This window comes from Acinonyx jubatus, chromosome A1 (assembly GCF_027475565.1).
Source record: "Acinonyx jubatus isolate Ajub_Pintada_27869175 chromosome A1, VMU_Ajub_asm_v1.0, whole genome shotgun sequence".
NCBI classification, from domain to species: Eukaryota; Metazoa; Chordata; class Mammalia; order Carnivora; family Felidae; genus Acinonyx; species Acinonyx jubatus.
Window position 1 is genome coordinate 88,753,650 of NC_069380.1, and position 27,459 is coordinate 88,781,108.

Sequence of the window (27,459 nt, forward strand, 5' to 3'; positions counted from 1 at the left end):
GCCATGTGGGATTTAGCATGTCCTCTGAATCATCCATTACATCTTGAGGCCCTGAGCTGAGGGCCTGCTTGTTGTGTATCTATTTGATCACTGCTGGAGGAAGGACCAGGAGTTCTGGCCACAGCAATTTTCCCAGTGCCCTGGTGCCACCATCCCCTGATGCTAGGCATCAGCAGTAGTCAACAAATGCCAGATTCCAACACTAACCAACAAGGGTCATATTGTACCTGTCTCATGTCTGTCATTGCACAGTGAATGACTCTAGCCCAAGATGTGCTGCTACAGGACCTCCTCCTCCTTAGTACCCTTGAAAGACACCTGGGGGATATTTTCTCTACCTAACACTAGGCACTCCACTCAGCAGATCCGTCTCTGTCCCAATCTAGAAGAATCTAGCCCTCCTCTGGCACTGGCCTCACAGAACCCTCTGCTCTGGTGTTGGTAGCGCACCTTGCCTCAGCCTTCCCCTCCTCTTTTAGGACTTATTTCTGATTCAGGTCTCAGGCACCTCATTCTCTTTCATCTTGAAGTGTTGAAGCTCTTCCCTGTGGCTCTCACTATCCTAGAGCAGGAAATTAAATTGGATTCAGTAAAGCTAGCAATGGAGAAGATGAGTGACTGGTAGTGGTACAGTGGGATGGGAAGACAAGGGAAATTTGGGGGGGTTAGAGGCAAGAGAGAAGGAAAAGGTTATGTGGAGGACACCAGACTGTCATCTGTCCAAAACCTGATCCCACATACTGAGCTGAGCACCTATGGAGAAGCCCATGGTGTTACTGAAGAGAGGTTTTATGATGCTCTGTACATAAATACAGATGCTTCCATGGCATGACACAGAGAGTAAATATGGGAGGAAGAAGTGGCGCTTTCCCCAGGCTCTACATGGAAGACAGCACCACTGTTGGAACCCTGGGGAATGAGGAGTCAAGAAGTATCTGGGCCATCACCTCAGCCAACACATGAGCATTCCCATGATAGCCAAGGGGAAATGAGAGGATTCTCTAAAAGGCTGTGGGCTCACAGATGTGGCCAGCAGAAGGGGAGGAAATCATAAGGGATAAAATGTACTGAATACAAGTATAAGTCAGATACCACAGTTAGAACTTTAGATGATTATCTTATTTAAGTATCAAAATGACACTACATGGAATGTAATATTGCACTACAAGTACAGAGTACAGTATATGTACTCAGATTTGAGGGTCAGCTCATATGCAGATGAGTCATGATGTCACTGTCCTCAAGTTTGCTCTGGATATTAACTCCATCATCTGTAAAAGAGAAAAAAATAATAGTAACAACATAAATAATAAAAAAGGGTATTAGACACAAAGCACTTGACATAGAGGAGGACTTATATAAGCACTCTGTAACTCTCACTTATGATTATCCTTATTTTATCTGTAAGTAAACAGAGGATTAGTAACTTACCCAACACACATATGAGTCCACATTTGAATGACTGACGCTGACACAAGAACACAAAATCTTATCCATGGGAATGTACTTGGCCAACAGACTCAAAACTTATAGTGTCTTCACATAACCATGCCCTAATATAAAGGTGGTAAGGGGATTTATGTATCAACCTAAAAACCTTATACCTATCTACATTATCTTTCAAAAGTAAGGGCAAAAAAAGTCATAGTAGATATAAAATAAGAGAACTTACTCCCATACAGCCTCACTTAAAGGAACTATTTAATAATAGTAACAGAAAGAACAAAAGTGAGCCCAGAGAACAGACTTAGAATACAGGAAAAAGGATCCCAGAAATGTATAATTATGTAATGTAATTAGTATCCTTACCCATTTAAAACACACATGTATAAAAATTGTTATTTTTTAATTAATTGGAACAGCTGATGGGTATTGGGACTGTGTTAGGCTCCTTCAGAGGAGGATACAAATATGGAATAAATGAGACTTTTGTCAGCAAATTTACAGTCAAACTGATTTGGGTATGGGACTTCCACAGTGGCAGAGTGGGGTGGTCAGCAAAGCCTCTCCTCAAAAAGCAATGTTAGAGACACCAGAACCATAACAAGAGGGTATAAACTTACTACTGTTCCCTGTGTCTCCCCTCTAATGGAACAAAACACCTCAGAAATTATGCAGATAGCAATAAAAAAGACTCTGAAGACTGGCAAAATGAAAGTGGACTAACTAGGAACAGGAGGAATGACATATGACAAATTCCTTGTGTATGGGTGTGTGTGTGTGTTAATTTCTCATATATCCAGGACTTGGTGCCAGAACCAAGAACCTGGGTTCTAGAACCTAGAACCACCAATGGGCATATACAAAACAACAACAACAACAACAACAACAACAACAACAACAACAACATCCTGCTGTCTCTGGCCAAAGGACAAGAATAGAGAAGCCCAACAGAGACTGCATGGAGAGATTCAACCCTCACTCTACAACTGAGTCATCAGCAAACAACCCCAACTGCCCATGACAGCAACAGCAGCAGCAGCAGCAGCAGCAAAACCCTTTGTCTCTTTGCCCTTTAACAGTGGCATAAGAAGACCTCAAAGAAATGGCTACTGATATCCTATCTTCAACAGGAGGTAGCTCAGGGATACCAGGCAACCCAGTGAACACTCACTGTCCCCACAGAGAGTACTAGCAGAATTAAGAAGTCCCAGGAGCCCCAGAAGAATAAAGCAGAACAGAATAACATTGCAAGTCTCTGGAATTAAACTGTCAAGCTCACAAAAATAGGTCAGAACATACAGGCTAACCTTAAACAGCAAAACTACCTGCTAAATAGAATATTGAAATAGGATAAAGAGTCTCTTAACAACATAACCAAAACATTGAGGATATAACAGAAAAATCATTCCTCATACCAAGAACCAGTGAAATCACAATTTGAATAAAAGAGTTTGCTGACACCAAAACCAGGATGAGTAAGATGATGGAATGTTAAATATTTTAAAGCAGTCATCATAAATATGCATTAATAATAAATTACAAATTCTTTCTTGAAACAAATAAAAAAAGACTAAAATTTTAAGCAACAAAATAGAAGTTATTTTTAAAAGAAAAAAATGGGGGGGGAGAGAACCAAGAAGAATTTTTTAAATTTAAATTTTAGTTAACATACAGTGCAATATTGGTTTCAGGAGTAGAATTTAGTGATCCATCACTTACTTACATACAACAGCCAGTGCTCATAACATGTGCACTCCTTAATACCCCTAACCCATCTAGTCCATCCCCCACCCACTTCCCTCCATCAACCCACAGTTTGGTCTGTGGTTTGTTTCTTGTGGTTTGTTTCCTTCTCTTCTCTTCCTCCCTGCCACCATCTCATATGTTCATCTGTTTTGTTCCTTAAATTCTACATATGAGTGAAAACATATGGTATTTGTCTTTCTCTGATGGACTTATTTTGCTTAGCATAATACATTCTAGCTCCAACCATGTAATTACAAATGGCGAGATTTCATTCTTTTTGATAGTTGAGTAATATTCCATTGTGTGTGTACACACACACACACACACCCCACTTCCTCTTTATTCATCAGTCAGTGGACATTAGGACTCTCTCCACAGTTTGGCTATTGTTTGTAATGCTGCCATAAACGTTGCCTGTACCCCCTTCAAATCCATATTTTTGTATCCTTTGGGTAAATTCTGACTAGTACAATTGCTGAATTGTAGGGCAGTTGTACTTTTGGTGTTTTGAGGAACCTCCATACAGTTCTCCAGAAAGGCTGCACCAGTTTGCATTCCCACCAACAGTGCCAGAGGGTTCCTGTTTCTCTGCATCCTTGCCAACAGCTGTTGTTTCTATGTTTTTTTTTTAATTTTTTTTCAACGTTTTTTATTTATTTTTGGGACAGAGAGAGACAGAGCATGAACGGGGGAGGGGCAGAGAGAGAGGGAGACACAGAATCGGAAACAGGCTCCAGGCTCTGAGCCATCAGCCCAGAGCCCGACGCGGGGCTCGAACTCCCGGACCGCGAGATCGTGACCTGGCTGAAGTCGGACGCTTAACCGACTGTGCCACCCAGGCGCCCCTCTATGTTTTTAACTTTAGCCGTTCTTACAGGTGTGAGGTGGTATCTAATCATGGTTTTGATTTGTATTTCCCTGATAAGAAGTGATGTTGAGCATCTTTTCATGTGTCTGTTAGCCATCTGGATGCCTTCTTTTGAAAACTGTCCATGTCTTCTGCTCATTTCATAGCTGGGTTGTTTGGTTTTGAGTTTGATAAGTTCTTCATAGATTATGGATACTAACCCTTGATCAGATATGTCATTTGCAAATATCTTCTCCCATTCCATAGGCTGCCTTTTAGTTTTGTTTTTGATTTTTGTTTGCCTTTGATTTTTTCCTTCACTGTGCAGAGCTTTTTATTTTGATGAAATACCTATAGTTCATGTTTACTTTTGTTTCCCTTGCCTTTGGTGACATGTCTAGTAAGAGGTTGCTCCAGCCAAGGTCAAACATGTTGCTGCCTGTATTCTCCTTTAGGATTTTGATGGTTTCCTGTCTTACATTTAGGTCTTTCATCCATTTTGAATTTATTTTTATGTATGGTGTAAGAAAGTGGTCCAGATTCATTCTTCTGCATGTCATGGCATCCATTTTCCCAGAAACATTTGTTGAAGAGACCGTCTTTTTTCCATTGGAGAGTCTTTCCTCTTTTGTCAAAGATTAGTTGACTATATAGTTCTGGGTCCATTTCTGGGTTTTCTATTCTGTTCCATTGATTAATGTGTCTGTTTGGGGGCCAATACCATACTGTTTTCATCATTAGAGTTTTTTTAGTATAGCTTGAATTCCAGAATCATGATGCCTCCAGTTTTTTTTTTTTCTTTTTCAGGATTATTTTGGCTATATGGGTCTTTTGTGGTTAAATACAAATTTTAGGATTGTTTGTTCTAGCTGTGCAAAATATGCTGTTGGTATCTTGATAGGGATTGCATTAAATGTGTAGATTGCTTTGGGTAGTTTAGACTTTTTAAAAATGTTTGTTCTTCCAATCCATGAGCATGGAACTTTTTCCATTTCTTTGTGTCTTCTTCAATTTCTTTCACAAGCATTCTATAATTTTCAGGTGTAGAGATCTTTTACATCTTTGGTTAGGTTTTTCTCTAGATGTCTTACAGTTTTGGGTGCAATTGTAAATGGGATTAATACCTTGATTTCTCTTTCTGTTGCTTCATTATTGGTATACATAAATGCACCAATTTCTGTACATTGATTTTATATCCTGCAACTTTCCTGAATTCATGTATCAGTACCAGAAATTTTTTGATGGAGTCTTTCAGGTTTTCCATGTAGAGTACATGTCTGTACATGGACATAGTGAAATAGTGAAAGTTTTACTTCTTCTCTGCTGATTTGGATGCCTTTTATTTCTTTTTGTTTTCTGATTTCTGAGGCTAATAGTAATGATGAGAGTGGACGTCTTTGTCTCATTCCTCAGTATAGGGAAAAAGGCTTTCAGTTTTTCCCCATTGAGGATTATATTAGATGTGGATCTTTCATATATGGCTTTTATGATGTTGAGGTATGTTCCATCTATCCATGCTTTCTTGAGGGTTTTTATCAAGAAGGAATTCTGTATTTTGTCAAATTTTTTTCTGTATCTATTGTCAGGACCATAGGATTCTTATCCTTTCTTTTATTAATGAGGTGTATCTTGATTGATATACAAATATTGAAGCAGCCCTGTAGCCCACTTGATCGTGGTGAATAATTCTTTTAATATACTGTTGAAATTGATTGGCCAGCATCTTGTTGAGAATTTTTACATCCGTGTTCATTAGGGATATTGGCCCATAACTCTCCACTTTAGTGGGATCTTTGTCTGGTTTTGGAATCAAGGCAATGCTGGTTTCATAGAATGAGTTTGAAAGTTTTACTTCCATTCTCTTCTTTTGGAACAGTTTGAGAACAATAGGTATTAACTCTACTTTAAATGTCTGGTGGAATGCCTCTGGGAAGCCATCTGGCCCAGGACTCTTGTTTGTTGGCAGATTTTTGATTACTGATTCAATTTATTTGCTGGTTATAGGTCTGTTCAAATTTTCTGTTTCTTCCTGTTTCAGTTTTGATAGTTTGTGAGTGTCTAGGAATTTGTACATTTCTTCCAGATTGCCCAATTTGTTAGCATATAATATTTCATAGTATTCTCTTATAATTGTTTGTATTTCTGTGGTATTGGTTGTGATCTGTCTTTTTTTACTCATTATTTTATCTATTTGTGTCCTTTTTATTTTCTTTTTTATATATCTGGCTACGGGTTTATTAATTTTATCCTTTCAAAGAACTAGCTCTTAGTTTCATTGATATGTTCTACTTGAGGTTTTTTGTTTGTTTCTATATCATTTATTTCTGCTCTAATCTTCATTATTTCCCCTCTTCTGCTGGCTTTAGGCTTTATTTGCTTTTCCTTTTCTAGCTCCTTTAGGTGTAAGATTAGGTTGTATATTTGGGACCTTTCTTGCTTCTTGAGATAGGCCTGAATTGCAATGTACTTTCCTCTTAAGACTGTCTTTGCTTCATCCCAAAGGGTTTGGACTGTCGTGTTTTCATTTTCATTTGCTTCCATGTATTTATTTATTTCTTCTTTAATTTTCTGGTTAACCCATTCATTCTTTAGTAGGATGTTCTTTAACCTGCATGTATTTGAGGGCTTTCCAAATTTTTTCTCGTAGTTAACTTCAAGTTTCATAGTGTTGTGACCTGAAAATATGCATGGATGATCTTGATCTTTTTGTACTTGTTGAGTGCTGATTTGTGACCCAGTATATGATCTATTATGGAGAATGTTCCATTTGCACTTAAGAAGAATGTGTATTCTGCTGCTTTAGAATGAAATGTTCTGAATATATTTATTAAGTCCATCTGGTCCAGTGTGTTACTCAAAGCCATTATTTCCTTGTTGACTTTCTGCTTGGATGATCTGTCCATTGCTGTGAATGAGGTGTTGAAGTTCCCTACTATTATTGTGTTACTGTCAATAAGTTTCTTTGTGTTTGTTATTAATGATTTATATATTAGAGTGCTTTCAAGTTAGAGGCATAATTATTTATAATTCTTAAATCTTCTTGATAAATAGACCCCTTAATTATGATATAATGCCCTTCTTCATCTCTTGATACAGTCTTTGTTTTAAAATCCAGTTTATCTGCTATAAATATGGCTACTCTGGCTTTTCTTTCAATGTCCATTAGCATGATAGATGGTTCTCCATCCCCTCACTTTCCATCTGCAGGTGTCTTTAGGTCTAAAATGAGGCTCTTGTAGGCAGCATATAAATGGATCCTGTTTTTTTTTTAACCCATTCTGATACCTTATGTCTTTTGATTGGAACATTTAGTCCATTTACACTCAGAGTGATAATTGAAAAATATGAACATTGTGTTGTCTGTAGAACTGGTGTTTCTGGTGATGTTCTCTGGTCCTTTCTAGTCATTGTTGCTTTTGGTCTTTTGTTTTGTTTTGTTTTTTCTCCACTGAAAGAGTCTCACTGTCTCACTTAAAATTTCTTGCAGGGCTGGATTACTGGTCATGAACTCCTTTAGTTTTGTTTGTCTGGGAAACTCTTTATCTCTCCTTCCATTCTGAATGACAGCCCTGCTGGATAAAGAATTCTTGGCTGCATGTTTTTCCCATTCGGCATGTTGAATATATCCTGCCATTCCCTTGTGGCCTGCCAAGTTTCTGTAGACAGATCTGCTGTGAACCGATCTCTCTTGCCTTGTAGGTAAGGTTTTTTTCTTCTTGTTTTCATGATTATTTCCTTATCTGTGTATTTGTGAATTTGACTATGATATTCCTTGGTAATCGTCAGCTTTTGTTGAACTTAAAGGGAGTTTTCTGTGCTTCTGGATTTTGATGTCTGTGTCCTCCCCAGATTGGGAAAGTTTTCAGCTATAATTTGCTCACATACACCTTCTGCCCCTTTTTGTGTCTCTTCATTTTCTGGGACTCCTATGATATAATTGTTTTCCTCTTAATAAGTCACTGAGTTCTCTCTATGTCTTGTATTGTGGGTCTTTTGCCTTGTTTCCCACTCTTTTCAGCTTCATTATTTTCCATAATTTTATCTTCTGTGTCATTGATTTATTACTCTGCTTCATCCATCCTTGCCATCATGGCATCCATTGGAGATTGAATCTCAATTATATCATTTTTAATTTCAGCATGACTAGATTTTAGTTCTTCTATCTCTGCAGAAAGGGATTCTCTAGCATCTTCTATGGTTTTTTTCAAGCCCAGCTAGTATCCTTGTAATCATGGTTTTAAATTCTAGTTCAGACATCTTACTTATATCTGTATTGATTAAATCCCTGGCTGTGAGTTCTACTGCCTGTTCTTTCTTTCTTTTTTTAAATTTTTTTACCATTTTATTTAATTTATTTTTTAAATTTACATCCAAGTTAGTTAGCATATAGTGCAACAATGATTTCAGAAGTGTATTCCTTAATGCCCTTTACCCATTTAGCCCATCCCCCCTCCCACAACCCCTCCAGTAACCCTCAGTTTGTTCTCTTATGCTTTGTCTCCCTCCGTTTTTATATTATTTTTGCTTCCCTTCCATTATGTTTATCTGTTCTGCATCTTAAAGTCCTCATATGAGTGAAGTCTTATGATATTTGTCTTTCTCTGAATGACTAATTTCTCTTAGAATAATACCCTCCAGTTCCATCCATGTAGTTGTAAATGGCAAGATTTCATTCTTTTTGATTGCCAAGTAATACTCCATTGTATATATATACCACATCTTCTTTATCCATTCATCCATTGAGGGGCATTTGGGCTCTTTCCATACTTTGGCTATTGTGGATAGTGCTACTATAAACATTGGGGTGCATGTGCCCCTTCAAAACAACATACCTGTATCCCTTGGATAAATACCTAGTAGTGTAATTGCTGGGCCATAGGGTAGTTCTATTTTTAATTTTTTTGAGGAACCTCCATACTGTTTTCCAGAGTGGCTGCACCAGCTAGCATTCCCACCAGCAGTGCAAAAGAGATCCTCTCTCTCTGCATCCTCGCCAACATCTATTGTTGCCTGAGTTGTTAATGTTAGCCATTCTGACAGGTGTGAGGTGGCATCTCACTGTGGTTTTGATTTGTATTTCCCTGATGATGAGTGATGTTGAGCATTTGTTCATGTGGCGGTTGGCTATCTGGATGTCTTCTTTGGAGAAGTGTCTATTCATGTCTTTTGCCCATCTCTTCACTGGATTATTTGTTTTTTGGGTGTTGAATTTGATAAGTTCTTTATAGATTTTGGACACTAATCCTTTATCTGATATGTAGCTTGCAAATATCTTCTCCCATTCTGTTGGTTGCCTTTTCATTTTGCTGATTGTTTCCTTTGCTGTGCAGAAGCTTCTTATTTTGATGAGGTCCCAGTAGTTCATGTTTGCTTTTGTTTCCCTTGCTTCCGGAGACGTGTTGACTAAGAAGTTGCTATGGCCAAGGTCAAAGAGGCTTTTGCTTGCTTTCTCCTCGAGGATTTTGATGCTTCCTGTCTTACATTGAGGTCTTTCATCCATTTTGAGTTTATTTTTGTGTATGGTGTAAGAAAGTGGTCCAGGTTCATTTTTCTGCAGGTTGCTGTCCAGTTTTCCCAGCACCAGTTGCTGAAGAGACTGTCTTTATTCCATTGGATATTCTTTCCTGCTTTGTCAAAGATTAGTTGGCCATACATTTGTGGGTCCATTTCTGGGTTCTCTATTCTGTTCCATTGATCTTAATGTCTGTTCTTGTGCCAGTACCATACTGTCTTGATGATTACAGCTTTGTAACACAACTTGAAGTCTACTGTTCTTTATTTTGGGATGAATTTCTCCATCTTGTTATTTTGTCCAGAAAAGAAAAGAAGAAGAAAAAAAATGAAGAAATAAAAAGAAAAACAAGCAAACAAAAAACCGCCTAGATCCTGTATGTGTTTTGGTCTACTTGCTAAAGAAATTTAGATCCAAAAATAAAATAAAATATAAGAAAATAAAATAGGGGTGCCTGAGTGGTTCAGTAGGTTAAGCATCCCACTCTTGGTTTCAGCTCAGGTCATGATCTCACAGTTTTTTAGTTTGAGCCCTGCATCGAGCTCCATGCTGACAGTGCGGGGCCTGCTTGCGATTGTCACTCTCCCTCTCTTTCTCTGCCCCTCCCCTGTTCACACTCTGTCTTTGTCTCAAAATAAATAAACTTCAAAAATAAATAAACTTCAAAATATATATATATATATGCATATATATAACAAAATATAATAAAAGACAAGAAACAATAAAATTAAAAGAATATGTATATATATAAAATGTATAAATAAAAATAATAGTAAAAAAAGGAATTTAAAAAACAAGAAAATAAATGAAAAATAATAATAAAATAAAGAATAACGGTAAAACTGAAGTTAGATCGTATTTTCCCTAGAGCTGAAACTTTGCAACACTACGATCTGTAGACTTGGTGCAAGGGAGTTGTTTGTGCTAGTCTTTGCCGGAAGGTCCTGCATCACTGACTCTCAGGCTAACGTGTGTCATGGAAACACTTCCAGGATGCAGGGGGTGGGGCTTGATGTAAGAGACTTCAGCCTCTGCTAGATGGCGCTGTGCTTCCCTCTGAAGCCTGATGTTGCTGGGATTGGGGAGTAGATGGAAGATGGCATCACTTCACCCTTTAATCCCATGGGAGGGGAACTCACCTCTGTTCAGGTGGCCCTTACAGAAAAGCGTCCTAGGCTTTTGTCACATCCCTGTCCTTAACCTGTCTGTACCTGGCAGTTGGCACACCCAGCACCACAGTTCTCCTGTGTTTTATCTCTGGCTGGTGACTGTGATTCATAACCCCAAATCTTAAAGGGCCGGGCCTAGAGCAGACCTGCTCTCTTCCTCTGCCCTTCACTGGCCTGTCCCAGAAAAGTAGTCACATGGCACACTCACAGTGTCTGGAATATATTGTGGCACACAGTGTAAAGCTGTGATCAGGTTATTTGCAGTCTCTGTGTGCCTCTGTTCCAGAAAAGCAGTCACACAAGGCAAGCCAAGTGGCTGGAGTCTACTGCAGTGAACAGCAAAAAGCTGCAACCAGTATGTCTACCATCTGCAGGTGCTACCATAGCAACTCCCTGCTATTGAATGGCCACTCAATGGCTCCCAACAGGACTATTGTCCTTGAAGAGACAAAACCAAAAACAAACAAACAAAAGCCCTCTTCCAAATATACACCGGGAAAGGAAGCAATATCTCTTAGTGCGACCCAGGGGATCCACACACTATGGGGTCTTGTGTGAATCCTACAAGTCATTCCTTCCCCACCACTCTCTCCCTCTCTTCCTGACCACTCTCCATGAAAAAGTTTCCCTTCCTGCTGTGGTACTGAGACTTTCCTCTCCCCCAATTAATAGCTCTGAACCTCACATCTGCCATGTTCTCCCACTCCAATTGTACAGATTATTTTCTTAATCCTTCGATTGATTTCCTAGTTGTTAAAAATAATTTGATGATGATCTAGCTGTGTTGGAAGGACAAGGCAAGCTCAGCATAACCCCCACTATTCTGCCATTTTAACTTCTCCAAAACCTTAAGTGGAAATTATACAACTGAAATAAAATAACTAACGTTAAAAACTTGCTAGATAGACTCAATAGTAAGTGAAGATGACAGAGGACAGAATCAATGAAAACAAATGAGTAGAATTTACCCAATCTGAGTAAAGAGAACACAGTACACCAAAAAAATGGGGGAAGAGTGTGTGAAAGATCCTCGGGAACTTAAAAGACTAAAGAAAAAGGAGGTCTAGCATTCATAGAATTTATATTATCAGAGCCCCAGAAGAAGGAGAGGACAACGTGTGGAAATAAACATGTATTGGAAGAAATAATGGCTGAAAGTCCCAAATTTGTCAAAAGACATAATTCTACAGATTCAAGAAGCTGAACAATTCCCAAAAAGGATAACAAGAAAAGAAAAATCCATGCCGAGACACAGCAAAACTAAACTTCTGAAAACTAACAAGGAAAGAATTTTATTTGTTCTTTTAGTGTTTATTTATTTTGAGAGAGAGTGAGCATGAGCAGGGGAGGGGCAGAGAGAGGGAGAGGGAGGGAGGTATGGAGGGAGGGAGGGAGGGGGAGAGAGAGAGAGAGAGACAGAGAGATAATCCTAAGCAGGCTCCATGCTCACAGTCCAACTTGGGGCTTGATGCAGGGCTTGATTTCACCACTTCGAGATCATGACCTGAACTGAAATCTAGTCGGATGCTAAACTGGCTAAGCCCCGCAGGTGCCCCAAAAAGGGAAACAACTTTAAAACAGCCAGAAAGAAGCAAGATATTGCATTGAAGAGAGCACCAATTTGAACGACAACAGATTTCTCATCTAAAACAATGGAGGCTAAAAAGAAAAGACACATCTTTCAGGCGTTGAAAGCAGAGAACTGTCAATTTTGAATCCCATGTCCTTCCTTCAAGAGTGAATAAGAAATAATGATATCCTAAAACAAGGAAAACTAAGAGACTTTATTGCTAACAGACCTAGTCTTAAATACCGGCTACAGGAAGATCTCCAAATAGAAAGAAAATGATAAAACTGGAAGTAAATATAATACACAATACTTCAGTTCATGAGTTTTTTAATCATATTTTATGGTTGAAGCAGAAGTTACAACACCATCTGATGTGGTACTTAAAGTATATAATGGAAATAATTATATTTTTTAAAGTGGAAGGGTAAAGGTAGGTAAAGTTTCTACATTTCACGTGAAGTGATAAGACATCAACACCAGTAGGCTGTGATTACATATATGTATGATTATAACTAGAACAACTACTATGAAAACTACACAAAAAGTAATATGCTGGAGAACACTATAAATCAGTCAAAATGGAACTCTAAAAATGTTCAGCTAACTTACAGGATAGAAGGAAAAAGTAGCAGAAGAACGATAAATATAGGAAACAGACAACAAATAATAAAAGGACAGAACCATGCCCGAATATACCAATAGTTACTTTAAATGTCTATGGTCTGAATACACAAATTGAAAGACAGAGTTTGGCAGACCTAAATGTAGTTTGCCTGCAAAAACTCACCTCAAACATAATGACATACCTATGCTGGAAAGGAAAAGGACAAAGCATGCAAACATTATTTTTTTAATCAGAAAGGGATATATTAACATCAGATAAAGTAGACTTTGGTGCAAAGAAAGTAAGTAGGGATAAATAGGGACATTACATAACAACAAAAGGACCTATCCACCAAGAAGATACAGCAATTCTAAAGGTGTATGTACCAAACAATAAAGCTTCAAAATACATGAAGCATGGGGCGCCTGGGTGGCTCAGTCGGTTAAGCATCTGACTTGGACTCAGGTTGAGTTCAAGCCCTGCATCAGACTCTGTACTGACAGCTCAGAGCCTGGAGCCTACTTCGAATTCTGTGTCTCCCTCTCGCACTCTGTCACTCTCTCAAAATAAATAAACATTTAAAATTTAAAAAAAAAAAAAAACAAACAACATGAAGCAAAAAACTGAAAGAACCAAAAGAATAGACAAATTCACAAGTATAGTTGGGAGTTTCAGTCCTCATTTATCAATTGATAAAATTAAACAGAAAATCAGCAAAATAGAAGAATTCAGCAATGCTATAAAGAAAAAGAACTTGATGGACATTTGTAAAATACTCCAAAAATAGTAAAATACACATTCTTTTCTGACATCCATAGAACAATTATCAAGATAACACTTAAGGAGGACCATAAAATAAACCTTAACAAATTTAAAAGAGTAGAAATCATAGAGAAGGTTCTCTGACCATACTAGCATAAAGCTAGAAATAAATTACAGAAAGTGAACAAAAAAATCTTCAAATGTTTGGAAATTAGATGACATACTTCTAAATAATTCATGAGTCAAAGAGAAAGTCCCACAGGAAAAATATATATATAATGTATTGAATGTAAATGAAAGCACAACTTATCAAAATTTGTGGGATGTAGCCAAAGCAGTGCTGAGAGAGGTACTTATAGCGACAAATGTTTACTTTAGAAAACAGAATTCACTAAGTACCTGGGTGGCTCAGTCAGTTGGGCGTTTGACTTTGGCTCAGGTCATAATCTCACCATTCATGGGTTTGAGCCCCGCATCAGGCTCTGTGTTGACAGTTCACAGCCTGGAGCCTGCTTTGGATTCTGTGTCTCCCTCTCTCTTTGACCCTCCCCTGCTCACACTCTGTCTCTCTGTCTCTCTCTCTCTTAAAAACAAACATTAAAAAAAAACAGAACTCAATAGAACTCAATAATCTAAGTTACTAACTCCAGAAATTAGAAAAAAATAAAAATAAATACCAAGAAAGCAGAAGGAAAGAATTATTAAAGACAAAAGCAGCAGCCAATGAAATTGAAACAGGAAAATAGAGAAAATTAAGCAAAACCCCACTTTTCTGAAAAAATAAAATCAACAAACTATAGAGAAGAGATGGTTAGTAGAGGGGAAGTGGGTGGGGAGATGGGTGAAATTGGTAAAGGGGATTAAGAGTATACACCTTGATGAGCACTGAGTAGTATATAGAATTGTTGAATCGCTATACTGTACACCTGAAACAAATGTAACATTGTATGTTAACTACATTAGAATTAAAACTTAAAAACATTTAAAAACCCAACAAACAAACAAATAAGCAAGCAAAAAAAACCCTATAAATGAATTCAGAGAGATTTGACATGTTTATTATGTTGAGATTTTTGGTCCTTTCACGTGGTAGGTCTCTCCAAGAATTTAGATCATCTTTTATTTCTTCCATTTGCATTTTTTATTTTTATCTCACAGATCCTGTGCATATCTTGTTTGATTTATACCTCAGTATTTCGTTTTCTCTGAAGAAATTGTAAGTGTGTTATTGTGGCTTTGATTTTAGTTTCTACCTATTCACCATTAGTATATAGAAATGAAATTCATTTTTGTGTATTGATCTTGTATCCTGAGAGCAGGTCAAGCTCAATAATTTGCTTCAGGAGGATTTATTTTGTAGATTTTCCTGGGATTTTCTATACAGACCATCATGCCATTTGGAAATGGAGTTTTATTTTTTTCCTTTTCAGTGAATATCTCTTATATTGCAAATATCTTCTCCCATTCCATAGGTTGTCTTTTAGTTTTGTTGTTTCCTTTGCTGTGCAGAAACTTCTTTATTTTGATTTAATACCAATATTTTATTTTTGCTTTTATTTCCTTTGCTTCAAGAGATTTATCTAGAAAGATGTCACTATGGCTGATGTCAGAGAAATTGCTGCCTGTGCTCTCATCTGGGATCTTTATGATTTCCGGTCTCACATTTAAATTCTTAAACTATTCTGAGTTTATTTTTGTGTATGATGTAAAAAAAAAAGGTGGTTCAATTTCATTCTTTTGGATGTAGCTGTCCAGTTTTCCAAACACCTTTTGTTAAAGAGAATGTCTTTTTCCCATTGAATAGTCTTATCTCCTTTGTTGAAGATTAATTGACCATATAATTACAGGTTTATTTCTGGGCTTAATATTCTGTTCCATTGATCTGTTTCTTTTTTTGTGCCAGTACCATACTGTTTTGATTACTGTAGCTTTGTAATATAACTTGAAGTGTGGAATTGTGATGCTTCCTGTTTTCTTTTTTCTTTTTCTTTTTTTCAAAGATTGCTTTGGTATTTGGGGTCTTTTGTGGTTCCATACAAGTTTTAGGATTGTTTGTTCTAGTTCTGTGAAAAATGCCATTTGTATTTTGATAGGGGTTGCATTAAATGTGTAGATTGCTTTGGGTAGTATAGACATTTTAATAATATTGGTTCTTCCAATTCATGAGCATGGAATTACTTTCCATTTCTTTGTGTCATCTTCAATTTCAATTTCACCCCTTTGGTTAAATTTATTCCTAAGTATCTTATTACTTTTAGTGCTACTGTAAATGGGATTGCTTTCTTAATTTCTCTTCTGCTGCTTCATTATTGGCATATAGAAATGCAGTGGATTTCTGTACATTAATTTTGTATCCTGTGACCTTGATTAATTCATTCATCAGTTCTAGTAGATTTTGGAGTTTTCTGTATATATAGTATCAGGTCATCTGCAAATAGTGAAAGTTTTACTTCATCTTTACCAATTTGGACACCTTTTATTCCTTTCTCTTGTCTGATTGCTGTGGTTAGGACTTCTAGTACTACGCTGGATAACTGGTGAGAGTGGATAGCCCCATCTTGTTCCTGACCATGGAGGAAAAGCTCTCAATTTTTCACCTTTGTCTATGGTGTTAGCTATGGGTTTTTCATAAAAGGCCTTTATTATGTTGAGGTATGTTCCCTCTAAATACTTTGTTGAGGGTTTTGTCATGAGTGTATCTTACGCTTTTTCAAATGCTTTTTCTGCAGTTATGGAAGTGATCGTATGGTTTTTGTCCTTTCTCTTATTAATGTGATGTATTACATTGATGGATTTGAAAATATTAAAACACACTAGCATCCCAGAAATAAATCCCACTTGATCATGGTGAATTTTTAAAAATATATTGTTGGGTTCAGTTTAATATAATTTTGAGGATTTTTACATTTATGTTCATTAGAGATATTGGCCTGTGGTTCTTTTTTTGTGTGGTATCTTTATCTGGTTTTGGAATCAGGGTAATGTTGGCCTCATAGAATGAATTTGGAAGTGATCTTTCCTCTTCTATATTTTGGAAAGGATTACCTTGCTGGTAATCTGTCTAATCAGATTTTCTATTTCTTCCTGCCTCAGTTCTGGTAGTTTATATCTTTCTACAAATTTATCTATTTCTTCTAGGTTGTCCAGTTTGTTGGCATATATTTTTTCATAAAATTTTCTTAAAATCCTTTGTATTTCTGTGGTGTTGGTTGTTATTTCTCCTCTTTAATTTCTGGGTTTTTTTATTTGAGTCCTCTCTCTCTCTCTCTCTCTCTCTCTCTCTCTCTGCCTCCCTCCCTCCTTCCCTTTCTCTTTTGATGAGTCTGGGTAGAAGCTATTAATTTTGTTGATCTTTTCAGAGAACAAGCTGTTGGTTTCATTGATTATTTATGCTCTAATCTTTATGACTTCCCTTTTTCTGGCTTTAGGCTTTGTTTGTTGTTCTTTTATAGTTCCATTAGGTGTAAGTTTAGATTTTTTATTTGACATTTGTCTTGCTTCTTGAGGTAGGCCTGTATTGCTATTAATTTCCCTCTTAGAACCACTTTTGCTGTATCCCAAGGGTTTTGGACTACTATGTTTTCATTTTCATTTGTCTGCATGTATTTTTTGATTTCCTCTTTCATTTCTTCACTGAACTATTCATTGTTTAGTAGCATGTTATTTAAACTCCAAATATTTGTGCTCTTTCCAGAATTTTTTTTGTGGTTGATTTCTAATTTCATTGCATTGTGGTCAGAAAAGATGCATGGTATAATTTGATCTTTTTGAAATTGTTGAGACTTGTTTTGTGACTAATATGTCATCTATTCTGGAGAATGTTTTGTGTGCTGGTGAAAAGAATGTGTATTGTGCTGTTCTGGATGAAATGCTCTGAATATATCTATTAAATCCGTATGGTCTACTGTGTCATTCAAAGCCACCATTTCTTGGTTGATTTTCTGTCTGAATGATCTGTCCATCAATGTAAGTGGGGTATCCCCTATTATTATTGTGTTACTATCAGTTAGGTCCCTTATATTTGTCATTAACCATTTTATGTGTTTGGGTGCTAACATGTTGGGTGCATACATACTTACAATTGTTATGCCTTCTCTTTGGATTGTCTCCTTAATGATTATATAGTGTCCTTCTTTATCTCTTGTTACTGTCTTTGTTTTAAAGTCAATTTTTTCTCATATAAGTATTGCTACCCCTGCTTTTCTTTTCACATCCATTTGCATGATAAATGCTTCTGCATCCCTTCACTTTCAATATGCATGTGTTGTTAGGGTCTTACATGAGTCTCTTGTAGGCAACATATAGATGGCTCTTTTTTTATCCAGTCTATCACCCTATGTCTCTTGATTGGAGCATTTAGTACATTTACATTAAAAACAATTATAATAGGTATGTACTTGTTGCCATCTTGTTATTTGTTTTGTGTTTCTTTTTGTGGATTTTCTCTGTTCCTTTCTTTCCATGCTATCTTCTCTCACCGTAAGTTTGCTGTCTTTAGTGACATACCTGGATGACTTTCTCTTCATTTTTTGTATATCTACTACTGGTTTTTGATTTGTGGTTACCATTAAGTGTGTATAACATCTTCTGCATACAGCAGCCTATCTTAAGTTGATGGTCACTTAAGTTTGAACCCATTCTTTACTCTTCTCCCCATGTTTTAGGTATATGGTGTCATAGTTTATGTCCTTTTATTTTGTGAGTCCCTTGACTGATATCCTTATTTTTACTCCTTTTATACTTCTTATTTTTCTAATTCTTACTTATGGCCTTTCCTTTATACTCAGAGTTCCCCTTTAACATCCCTTTGCTGAGGGTTTTATCAAGAATGGATGCTGTACTTTGTCAAATGCTTTTTAACATATGTTTGCATCTATTGAGAGGATCATATGGTTCTTATCCTTTCATTTATTAATGTGGTATATCACATTGATTGATTTGTGAATATTGAACCAAACTTACAGCCAAGGAATAAGTCTCAGTTGATTGTGGTGAATGATTCCTTTAATGTACTGTTGGATTTAATGTGTAGTAACTTGTTATGAGTTTTTGCATCCGTGTTCATCATGAATATTGGCCTATAATTCTCTTTTTTAGTGGGGTCTTTGGTTTTGGAATCAAGGTAATTATGGCCTTGTAGAATGAGTTTGGAAGTTTTCCTGCCATTTCTATTTTTTAGAACAGCTTCAGAAGAATACATTTTAACTCTTTTTTTAAATGTTTCATAGAAGTCCCCTAGGAAGCCATCCGGCTCTGTAATTTTTTTTGTTAGGAGATTTTTGATTCCTGATTCAATTTCTTTGCTGGTTATCAGTCTGTTCAAATTTTGTTTCTTTCTGTTTCAGTTTTGGTGGTTTATATGTTCATAGGAATTTATCCACTTCTTCCAGATTGCCCAATTTGATGACATAGAATTTTTCATAATATTTTCTTATAATTGTATTTCTGTTGGTTATGATTTCTCCTCTCTCATTAATGGTTTAATTATTTGGGTCCTTTCTCTTTTCTTTTTGATAAAGCTGGGGTTACCAATTTTATTAAGTCAAGGAACCAGCTCCTAGTCTCATTGACCTGTTCTACTTGTTTTATTATTATTATTATTATTATTATTATTATTATTAATCTTCTATATCATTTATTTTCAGCGAGGATCTGAGGGATTCTCAGATCACACCATCTGCTCCCAGCCCTCTCCCTGCCTTCTCCACTGGATCACTGTAGTGCCTGCCAGATTCAACACCAGCCAAGGTGTGGACCTCTAGAACCCCAGTCTTTGAGCTCTGCTAGTTGTAAAAACTCAAATAATCAGTCCCTCTCCTTTTCCCAGTAAATAGCCTCGGCGAAGTGTTTTCTTTGTGCAATCTCCTTTGTGCTGCTCTCTCTCCTCTGTGATCAGGGCTCCCTCTCCTCTGCAGCACGTGAGATCCTTTTGTTCCTCAAATCACATCTCTGCACCTCCTATCTTCCATGATGTAGTCTCTTCTCTCCCACTAATTGTGCAGTCTGCTCTCTCAGTCCTCAGATCTATTTGTTGGGTGTTCAGAATGATTTGATACTCATTTAGCTGTGTTCAAGGGACAAGGTAAGCATAGGGTCCTCCTACTACTCCATCATCTTAGCTCTTATCATGAAGAAACTGATTTAAAAGGCATAAGTTTACAAAATAATAATTATCAACGTGGGCTTATAACATATAAAGATGCAATAGTCTCTCAGAGAGGAAAAATAATATATCTATGTTGGAGCAAAGTTTACATTATTTACTGGAAATAAATTAGTATTAATCAATTAATTCATATTAATCTGAGATATACTTCCTTTACATTTTATTTTGATATAATTTTATGTTTGCCAGCAAATTTGGGGGGAAGGTACAGGGAGTTTGTATGTACCCTTTAGTCAATTTCCCCCAATCACAATACCTGTATAACCATAGAACAACATAAAAACAAGAAAAATTACATTGGTACAATCTACAAAGTTTACTCATTTTTCATTATTTTACATGTATTTATGTGTGTGTATTTATATGCAATTCAATTACAATGTCTATGCAGATTTGTGTAACCACCACAATCAATATGCAGAACTAATCTATCACCAAAAGCCTCCCTTGTGACATCTCTTCATAGCCATATATATCCACCCCATGCCTAACCCTTGTCAACTACTAATCTATTCTCTATTTCCATACTTTTATTATTTCAAGAATGTTACATAAATGGAATCATATGCTATGTAACCTTTGGAGACTGACTTTATTCACTCATCATAATTCTCTTGAGGTCCATCTAAATTGCGTATATCAATAGTTCATTTTTTTTAACATTTATTTATTTTTGAGAGACAGAGTGATCAGGGAGGGGCGGAGAGAAAGGGGAGACACTTAACTGACTGAGCCACCCAGGTGTTCCTCGTTTATTTTTATTGCTGAATAGTATTTCATAGAATGATGTACATAGTTGTTTAACCATTCACCCATTGAAGGACTTTTGGGTAGTTTACAGTTTTGAGATATCAGGTATAAGGCTGCTATAAACATTGGTGAACATGTTTTCTCATGGAAATAAGTTTTCATTTCTTTGTGATAAATGGCCATGAGTACAACTGCTTAGTCAAATGTAAGTCCACTTTTGGTTTTCAAAGGAACTGCCAAACTGTTTTCTAGAGTGGCTGTATCATTTTGCATTTTGACTATCAATGTATGAATGACCTAGCATCTTCACAGCACTTGATATCATCACTACTTATTTTAGCCATTCTCAGAGGCATGTAGTAATAGCTCATTGTGGTTTTAATTTGCATTTCCCTACCAGCTAATGGTGTTAAATATCTTTTGATGTATTTATTTGTCATCTGCATGTAAGGAGGTAGATATTTGAAAATTTAAGATGCATATTGTAATTCTTAGAGAAACCACTATGAAAATAACTCAAAAATAGTAAAAATAAAGGGGGAAGAGAGAAGATTAAAATTATACACTAAAAAAAAAATCTATTTAGCACAAAGGTAGTAAAGGAGCAACAGAGAAGCAAAAAACAAAAAACAAAAACCACACACGAGACAAATAGAAAATAAGTACCAAAATGGAAAAAGTAAACCCAACCATGGCAATAATTACAATAAATGTGAATAGATTCAAAAGTACAAATAAAAGAACAGAGACTGGATTTTAAATAGCAAGACCCATTATATGCTGGGCTATAAGAGATACAGCTTAGATTCAAGTATAAAAACAAATTCAAATTAAAAGAATGGAAAAATATATTAATCGTAAACAGTATCCATAAGAGCTGGATTAACTGTAACAATATTTGGCAAAGCTAACTTTAAGTCTAAAAATATTACAAAAGAGAAAGAGGGACATTTCATAATGATAAAATGATCAATAATCAGGAAGCTATCACAATTTAAAACTTATGTGCAGCTAACAACAGAGCTCCAACATCCACACAGCCAAAACTTACAGAATTGAAATGTAAAACAGACAATAAGACAATTATAGTTGAGTATTTTAAGCCTCCATTTTCAATAGCTGATAGAAAAATTGGACAGGAAATCAGCAAGAATAAAAAGACATTTTTTTTTTATTTTTTTAACGTTTATTTATTTTTGAGAGATAGAGACAGAGCGTGAGGGGGAGAGGGACAGAGGGACAGAGAGGGAGACAGAATTGGAAGCAGGCTCCAGGCTCTGAGCTGTCAGCACAGAGACTCCAGGCTCTCAGTTGTCAGCACAGAGACGACACAGGGCTCGAACTCACAAACCATGAGCTGAAGTCAGACGCTCAACCGACTGAGCCACCCAGGCTCCTCTAAAAGACTTATTTTTAAGTTTTGGACAACACTATCCAACAACTCAACTTGACATTGATTGAACACTCTGCCCCCAAACAGTAGAATATACCTTTTTTTAAATACCTATGGAACATTTTCCAAAATAGAGCATATGGTTGGCCATAAAAAATGCCCCAACAAATTTAAAAGGATTGAAATCATTAAATGTAGGTTTAAGATCACAGTGGAATAAAATTATAAATCAAAACCAGAAAGAAATGTGCAAAAATCCCCAAATATTTGGAAATTAAAGAACATACTTCTAAACTTAGGGTAAAAGAAAAAAATCATAATAGAAATTAGAACATATATAGAACTGAATGTCATCCAAACATAGTTTCAACATTATTCTAATGCCATTAAAAAGGTGAATTTATAGCTTAAAATGCCTAAATTACAGAAGAGAAAGGTCAAATCCCTAATCTTCCACCTTAAGAAACTTCTAAGAGAAGAGCAAACTAAACCCAAAGGAAGCAGAAAGAATTAAATAATAAAGATTAGAACCTAAATTAACAACAAAAATAGAAAACAGCAATAAAAACCACAAAAAATCAACACAATTAACAACGTTTAGACACACTGACCAAAAAGAAAGCAAGAATGAGAATGGGAGACATTTAGGTGGAGATACAGAATAAAGTCACTAAGAAAATTAGAAATTGAAGAGAGGGTATCATTTTCTACCTTACAAATATTAAGATTATAAGGAAATACAATGGACAATTTTATGCCAACACATTAGACAACTTACATGAAATGGGCAGATTCCCAGAAAGACACCAGTTACTGAAACTGATTCAAGAAGAATTAGAAAACCTTAGTAGGCCTACAGCAAGATATTGAATTAGTAATTTTTAAATCTTCCCATAGAAACCCAGGCCCAGATGGCTCCATTGGTAAAGGCTCTCAAACATTTCAAGAAGAAATTATACCAATCCTTCTACAAATTCTTCCAGATATATAGGAGGGAACCCTTCCAGCTCATTCTATGTGAGCAATATTACTCTGATATCAAAGCCAGACAAAAAGAGCACAAGAAAATAAAATTTCAGACCAATATCTCTCATGGATACTCAAACACAGAATACTCAGACACAGAAGTACTCAACAAAATATAAGCAAACTGCACACCAAAAAGAGTGAGATTCACTGTTTGCAAATTAAAATCAACTAGATTGTTAGACTGTTAGGAGAACCCGAAATGGAATGCAGACTGTGAGAAATGAATCTAAGTGTGATACAAATGAATCACATAACCTCACTTAAAGGAAGCTGAAAGGAGCTGAACCAAGTGATTCTTAAAAGCAGTGTTTTGGGGGCACCTGGGTGGATCAGTTGGTTAAGTGTCTGACTTCAGCTCAGGTCACAATCTCATGGTTGGTGGGTTTGAGCCCCGCATGCTGACAGGTATGAGCCTGGAACCTGCTTCAGATTCTGTGTCTCCCCCTCTCTCTCTGCCCCTTCCCTGCTCACACTCTGTCTCTCCCTCAAAAATAAATAATAAAAAAACATTAAAAATTTTTTATAAAACAGCCCAATAATAATTGCTGTAGGCAAGATCCACTGATGATGCAAAGTTCAAGGACAAACAGAATTTTTTGGTAGCATCAAAGTATGATTTCCCCCCTCAAATATTTATTACACAGGGAAAAATAACTATCCAATGGAGAACTCTGGTATACATCACCTTAACCAGGTGATCAAGGCTAATATTTCCCATAGTAAGATATATGGATATTATGTACCCTTGAGGTGACGTGCTGAGAAGGGTACATCACCTAAGATTTTTCTTCAAAATCCTAACCTCAATGTTATTATGAGAAAAAAGAGAAATCCAGATTGAGGGAAATTCTACAAAATACCTAACCAGTACTCTTCAGACACATCAAGGTTACACAAGATATTAAGACAGAGAGATGGTCAGTTGGGAGGAGACTCAGGAGACATGACAACTAAATCAAATTTGAGATTCTGGACATATACTGGGACAGAAAGAAAACTTTACTAGAAAAACTAGGAAAATCCAATTAAAGTCTGAAGTTTAGCTAATAGCATCATATCAGTGTCAGTTTCCTGGTTTCAACCATTGTTCTGTAAGATATTAACATTAGGAGAAGCTCAGTGAAGACTAGATGGGGATTCTCTGTAACTTTGTAACTGTCCTGTAAGTCTACAGTTGCATCCAATTTAAAAATTTTAAAAAAGACTAAGTTGTCACAGCCATTTCATAACATACAGTAGGCATGATCAAGCCCAGAGTGATGTCGGGTGAGCCTGTGAGACACAAAAGAGGGAAAAGGCTGGTGCATGGGTTGCCACCTCATGGTCTCAAATACAAAAATCAGGAGTCAGTGTCTAGAGCATAAAGTGGTGCTGCTTTCCCATCAGCTGAGCCACAGAAAACCTGACACAGTTAAGACCAGCTACTTGTACAAGTCAATTTTTCCTCCATTATGTTCAAAGAGAAAAGACATGGAATATTTGGCATAACAAAAAATCACATATGTATTCAATATATATTATTATATGATACATATTGTATATTTTGTATATATTACACATATTATATACATTTTATATGTACAGGAATTATTATATATATCACCTATTATATATATCACCTATATATACATATATTACATATGTATATAATGTATGCATATATTTTATATTAATTGTATGTTCTATTATTATGTATAATAATTATACATTATACATTATACATATGTAGTATGTTATATATACATATTATACATATGCATTACATATATATTATGTACATTACAGATAGTAAATTATGTAATATATATAATACATTTAACAATACACATAATACATATTATATACATATATATTATATATGACTATATAAAACATATATAACATATAAATATATATGACTATATATGTGTGTGACATACATAACTTTGTTCATTTATTGAATGTTTATGTGGTACCAAGTGTTCATATGTAGAAAGAGAAAGACTGAAGGCTGTCTTGCCTGCTCCTGCCTGGAGAAAAACTGGTCCAAATCTTGTTCTTCGGTTGCAGGGATCACTGGGTGGGCCGGCCTAACAAGCTCCAGCCACCCAATTTCTAGGGACACATCAGGCAGAAAGACAATGGGAATGAAACATTGTCTCTATGGAGACAGCTAACCTACTTGATGGGGGTAGTTGGCCCACAGGCACAGTGCCCTGGGCATAGCAGAACTTTGATGGTTTCCTACAATGCTCCTCCAAAGAACCAGTGAGGCCCTGCACAAAGTACTGGGGAATAAACCCTGGTGGACCAGGGAAAGGAGGACCCCTTTCTTATAGCCAAGCCAAGTAAGGCAAAGGTTTAGAGAGAACCAAGAAAAACAGCCCATGGAGGTGCCCCTCCATCCAACTATGGGAAGGCCGCTGGGCCTGGGGAGTTCTGCATCTGCCAGAAGTCTTCTGCTGTGAATTAGTGCTGGGAGCTGGAGGAGGGAGTGGCTGCCACAGGCGGGTATGGACAAACAGGAAAGCTGAGGGGCGCTACAGTTGGAGATGGCCTCAGTCTTACCCTTCCAAGGCCTTGTTGATCCACTGGATCGCAGCTCTCTTCTCTAAGTCAAGGTCTTCAGCAGTGACTCGATAACCCACCTGGGGTGGTGGGAGCAGGATCAGTGAGTCATGTCGCCTAGAGGACAACAGCAGAGGAATCTTGCGCTTCTGGGGCCTGGAGCTGTCAGGTAGAGGTGAGCGATCCCTCAAACTTTGCTTCTGCCCAGAAGGTGCATCTGCAACATTTTCATGCTTGATCTTCCTTTGTGGTTCTACTGAGGCTGAAGAGCTAGAATGATAGCTTTCCTCACTGGCTTTCTTTGCGGCCACTTGGGGCTGGTATGAGGCTGGGCCTCGGATCCCAGCTGTGCCTGGGAAGCTCCTCGGCAGCAGTGGGAACCCTCGAGTGGAGCTGTAAGAACTGGTGATGGCATTGCGTTTGCTGCATGAGCTCAAAAAGCAGGTGTGGGATTTCCTAATCAGGCTGTCTTCTAAGCTGGTAGAACAGAAGTCTCTCTTCAGAGGCCCCGGCCTGGGCACAAAGGAAGAGAGGACTCCGTTGACCATCAGGCGTCTAAATGCTGACTGCATGCTCCCACTGCACTCGGCATCCCCTCTCAGATCATCCTGCCTCTTGGGGACTGGGTGCCCTTCTCCAGGCTTTGCCAGCTCTTCCCTGCTCTCAACCAGGGAGGTCAGGTCTTTCTCTTCTTTGGCTTTCTCTTGACCATTCTCTTCGAGGGCCCTCATCAAGGTCTCCCTTACACAAGGATTTGGGAGGTGATTAGACAGCGAAGACCACATACAGAGGACTGTCTCCTTCAGAGCCAAACCCAGCGTCAGCTTGCCCTTAGCAGATGCCATCTTCAGGATCACTGAAGTGCAGAACATCTTGGACCTGCAGGCAGACAGCACAGGCTTCGGATGGAGGGTGTGGGGCACTGAGGAAAAGACCCCCAGAAATAAACACCGGGCCTGCTGGATTGGATATTGCCGCAGATGGACTATGGCAAACCGCCGACGGTACCGACGACGACGGGGTGAAGCCACAAGATTCTCGCATGACGGCCTGCGAGTTAGGTCCAGGGTGGGGGCCGCCGAGTGAACCCGGCAAGTCGGAGGAACACTGCGGGCTGGGTGCGCGGGCCCGAGGCTCTCAAGCGTCTCGGGCGGGTCCCCGCCTAGCAGAGAAGGGGACAGCGGCCGAGGGCGGGGCCGGCTCAGGTAACTGCCCATGAGGAGCACTTCTGCAAGGTCGGGTCCTTCAAATGAAGTCAGTGGCTCAGGTTTCCGTTAGCTGCCAAAGGGGCCAGGCAAAGCGCACACTGTTGGGTGTGCCGCCTATGACGCGTCCTTGGAACGTGTGAACAAAGAAAGGGGCGCGCGAGTACTGCACGAGGGATGGGCGCGCGCACCCAGGTCGCTTCCCAACCCCTACTTCTCATCAAAGGCACGAAATAGACCAGCTCATTGCGGGCACAGCCGCCCTTCATCAGCCAGGCCCCAGTTCCTTTGGGGGTGGGGAAGGTGCAACACCATGGTTCCCAGAACCCAGGAACGGCTCCAGGCTCAGGAGTGCTCCCTCCAATCCGGAGATTCAGAGTCAACACCGGGGTCTACCTGTGCTTACTCTAGCCCCCCATACCCAGAGGTCAAACCACTCAGAATCTGTGGTGCCTAGATCCTAAGGGATGGTACAACCACCTGAGTGTTCAGGAGGCGGGAGGACCCCAGAAGGGAACTGGCTAGGCGTGGGACACCAGAGTGGAGTCCCTAACCTACCCTCTTCCCTTTCCCTAGAACCTGACTTTCCAGCTACTCCTTCTTGTCTCTCCTTCCCCTTTCCTGGGAAGTAAGGATTCTAGACACATTTTATAAAATCAGAACTTGTAGGGGCACCTGACTGGCTCAGGTCATGATCTCACAGTTCCTGGGTTCAA

General features: G+C 37.9%; 1 protein-coding gene across 2 annotated transcripts; it reads right to left on the minus strand.

Moving 5' to 3' along the window:
• Positions 1-1,097: 1,097 nt before the first annotated feature.
• Positions 1,098-26,879, minus strand: LOC106970223 (nuclear envelope pore membrane protein POM 121-like). Of its 2 annotated transcripts, none has more exons than XM_053219216.1 (2): positions 25,619-26,879; positions 1,098-1,271 (listed from the first exon to the last, which is right to left on the minus strand). In XM_053219216.1, exons 1-2 carry the CDS (start codon positions 26,753-26,755, stop codon positions 1,224-1,226), a joined length of 1,185 nt encoding a protein of 394 aa, XP_053075191.1. In that variant the 5' UTR covers positions 26,756-26,879; the 3' UTR covers positions 1,098-1,223. The 2 variants fall into 2 exon arrangements, with proteins under 2 accessions (XP_053075191.1, XP_014922314.3); XM_015066828.3 differs by having other exon boundaries at positions 25,539-26,874.
• Between the last annotated feature and the right edge of the window lie 580 nt (positions 26,880-27,459).